The sequence below is a fragment of the Pyrgilauda ruficollis genome, unplaced genomic scaffold (assembly GCF_017590135.1).
Source record: "Pyrgilauda ruficollis isolate IOZ18807 unplaced genomic scaffold, ASM1759013v1 scaffold2118, whole genome shotgun sequence".
In the NCBI taxonomy this organism is placed as follows: Eukaryota; Metazoa; Chordata; class Aves; order Passeriformes; family Passeridae; genus Pyrgilauda; species Pyrgilauda ruficollis.
The window spans coordinates 1-2,566 of record NW_024520518.1 but is presented as its reverse complement, the minus strand read 5'-3'; the positions used below and the strand labels follow the sequence as shown (position 1 = coordinate 2,566).

Genomic DNA, 2,566 nt, shown 5'->3' with positions numbered 1-2,566 from the left:
GGGACGGGAATGGGAATGGGAATGGGAATGGGGAATGGGGAATGGGGAATGGGAATGGGGACGGGGAATGGGAATGGGAATGGGGAATGGGGACACCGGGAATGGGAATGGGGAATGGGAATGGGGAATGTCCACCGCCGTGCACGTCCGCTCCCGCACCGAGCTGGGCACGGGAACACTGGGAGTGGCCACGGGGAATGGGAGTGGCCACAGGGACAGGGAATGGCCATGGGGAATGGGAACGGCCGTGGGGAATGGGAAGGGCCATGGGGACAGGGAATGGCCGTGGGGAATGGGAAAGGCCACAGGGACCAGGAATCCACTGCCATGCGCGTCTGCTCCCGCACTAAACTGGGCACGGGAAATGCCGTGGCCATGGGGACACCGAGAGTGGCCATGGGGAATGGGAATGGCCACAGGGAACTGGGAATGGCCGTGAGGAAACAGGAATGGCCACAGGGAATGGCCATGGGGAATGTCAGCACGGAATGAGGAGTATGCACGGGGAACGCAGACAATCCGCAGGGAATGTGGCCTCAGCACAGCCCGGCCTCCATCGCCAACGATCATACCCCAAGCGCCTTCCCATTCCCATTTCCATCTCCATGGCCATTGTCATTGCCATTCCCATCCTCATTCCCATCCCCAACCCAATTCCCATTCCCATCCCCAACCCAATCCCCATCCCCATTCCATTCCCATTCCTATCCCCATCCTAATTCCCATTGCCCTGCCATCCCATCCTATCCCATCCCATCCCATCCCATCCCCCATCCCATTCCCCTCCCCATTCCCATTCCCATTCCCATTCCATTCCCACCCCCAATCCCATTCCCCATTCTCATCCCCATTCCCATCCCATCCCAATTCCCATATCCATCCCAATCCCATTCCCATTCCCATTCCCATCCCCAATCCTGTCCCCATTCTCATCCCCATTCCCATCCCGTCCCTAATCCCATTCCAATTCCCATATCCATCCCAATTCCCATCCCATCCCCATCCCCAATCCTGTCCCCATTCCCATCCCCATACCCATCCCATCCCCAATCCCATCCCAATTCCCATCCCATTCCCATCCCCATCCCCATTCCCATTCCCATCCCCATTCCCATTCCCATCCCCATCCCCATCCCATCCCCGTCCCATTCCCGTTCCCATCCCCATCCCATCCCCATCCCCGTCCCATTCCCATTCCCGTTCCCGTTCCCGTCCCCGTTCCCGCCGTTCCTTACGCGATGGCCTCCACCATGGCCAGCCCCATCCGGATGGAGCACACGGCGTGGTCCTCCCGGAATTCCGGCAGCCCGCAGATGCAGTAGTAGCAATCCCCCAGGATCTTGATCCGCAGCTGGTGGTGCTTCTGGCAATCCAGAATTCCGGGACAATTCCCGGATAACTCCGGAATCCCCACAATCCCCCACAACTCCCAACGCAAACCCCCGGATTTCCCATTCCCTCCATCCCCCGGCGCGTTCCCAACCTCCTCGCCGCCATCCCAGATTTATTTTTTTTTCCAAGATTTTTGGGAATTCCGGGATTTTTGGGAATGGCGGGCAGCACTCACGGCGGCCAGCTTGTCGAAGCGGGCGAAGAGCTCGTTGAGGAGCTTGACGAGCTCCTGGGCGCTGCAGGACGACGAGAGCTGCGTGAAGCCCACGATGTCGGCGAAGAGGATGCTGCGGGAAAAAATCCCGGATGTGGCCCTGCAAACTCGGTCCCGACCTCCTCATTCCCAGTATTCCCAAAAAAAATATCCGGGATAAGGCAAAAACGACGCTCGACAAACTCAATCCTGACATTCTCATTCCCGTTTTTCTCCCCAAAAAAACATCCTGGATGTGGTGCTACACACTCAGTCCCAACTTCCTCATTCCCAGTATTCCCCAAAAAAATCCTGGATAAGGCAAAAACGACGCTCGACAAACTCAATCCTGACTTTCCCATTCCCATTTTCCAAAAAAATAAATCTATGTGGGATGTTATGATACAAGTCAATCCCAAGTCCCTCATTCCCGTTTTCCCAAAAAAATCCCGGATGTGGCGATACAAACTCAATCCCGACTTCGTCATTCCCGTTTTCCCAAAAAAATCCCGGATGTGGCCATGCAAACTCAGTCCCAACCTCCTCATTCCCAGTTTTCCCAAAGAAAACATCCGGGATACGGCAAAAACGACGCTCGACAAACTCAATCCTGACATTCTCATTCCCGTTTTTCTCCCCAAAAAAACATCCTGGATGTGGTGCTACACACTCAGTCCCAACTTCCTCATTCCCAGTATTCCCCAAAAAAATCCTGGATAAGGCAAAAACGACGCTCGACAAACTCAATCCTGACTTTCCCATTCCCATTTTCCAAAAAAATAAATCTATGTGGGATGTTATGATACAAGTCAATCCCAAGTCCCTCATTCCCGTTTTCCCAAAAAAATCCCGGATGTGGCGATACAAACTCAATCCTTACTTTCTCATTCCCAGTTTTCCCAAAAAAATATCTGGGATAAGGCAAAAACAATGCTCAACAAACTCAATCCCGATTTCCTCATTCCCGTTTTCCCAAAAAAA

At 53.9% G+C, this 2,566-nt stretch overlaps 1 protein-coding gene across 1 annotated transcript; it reads right to left on the bottom strand.

Annotated features, from left to right (window-relative positions):
• Positions 1-126: 126 nt before the first annotated feature.
• Positions 127-1,725, bottom strand: LOC121353935 (adenylate cyclase type 3-like; the record flags this gene model as incomplete). The annotated part of the gene is made up of 3 exons (XM_041468162.1): positions 127-163; positions 1,236-1,363; positions 1,568-1,725. Coding segments are annotated over 3 exons (323 nt in total), but the record flags the coding sequence as incomplete, so codon positions are not given.
• Between the last annotated feature and the right edge of the window lie 841 nt (positions 1,726-2,566).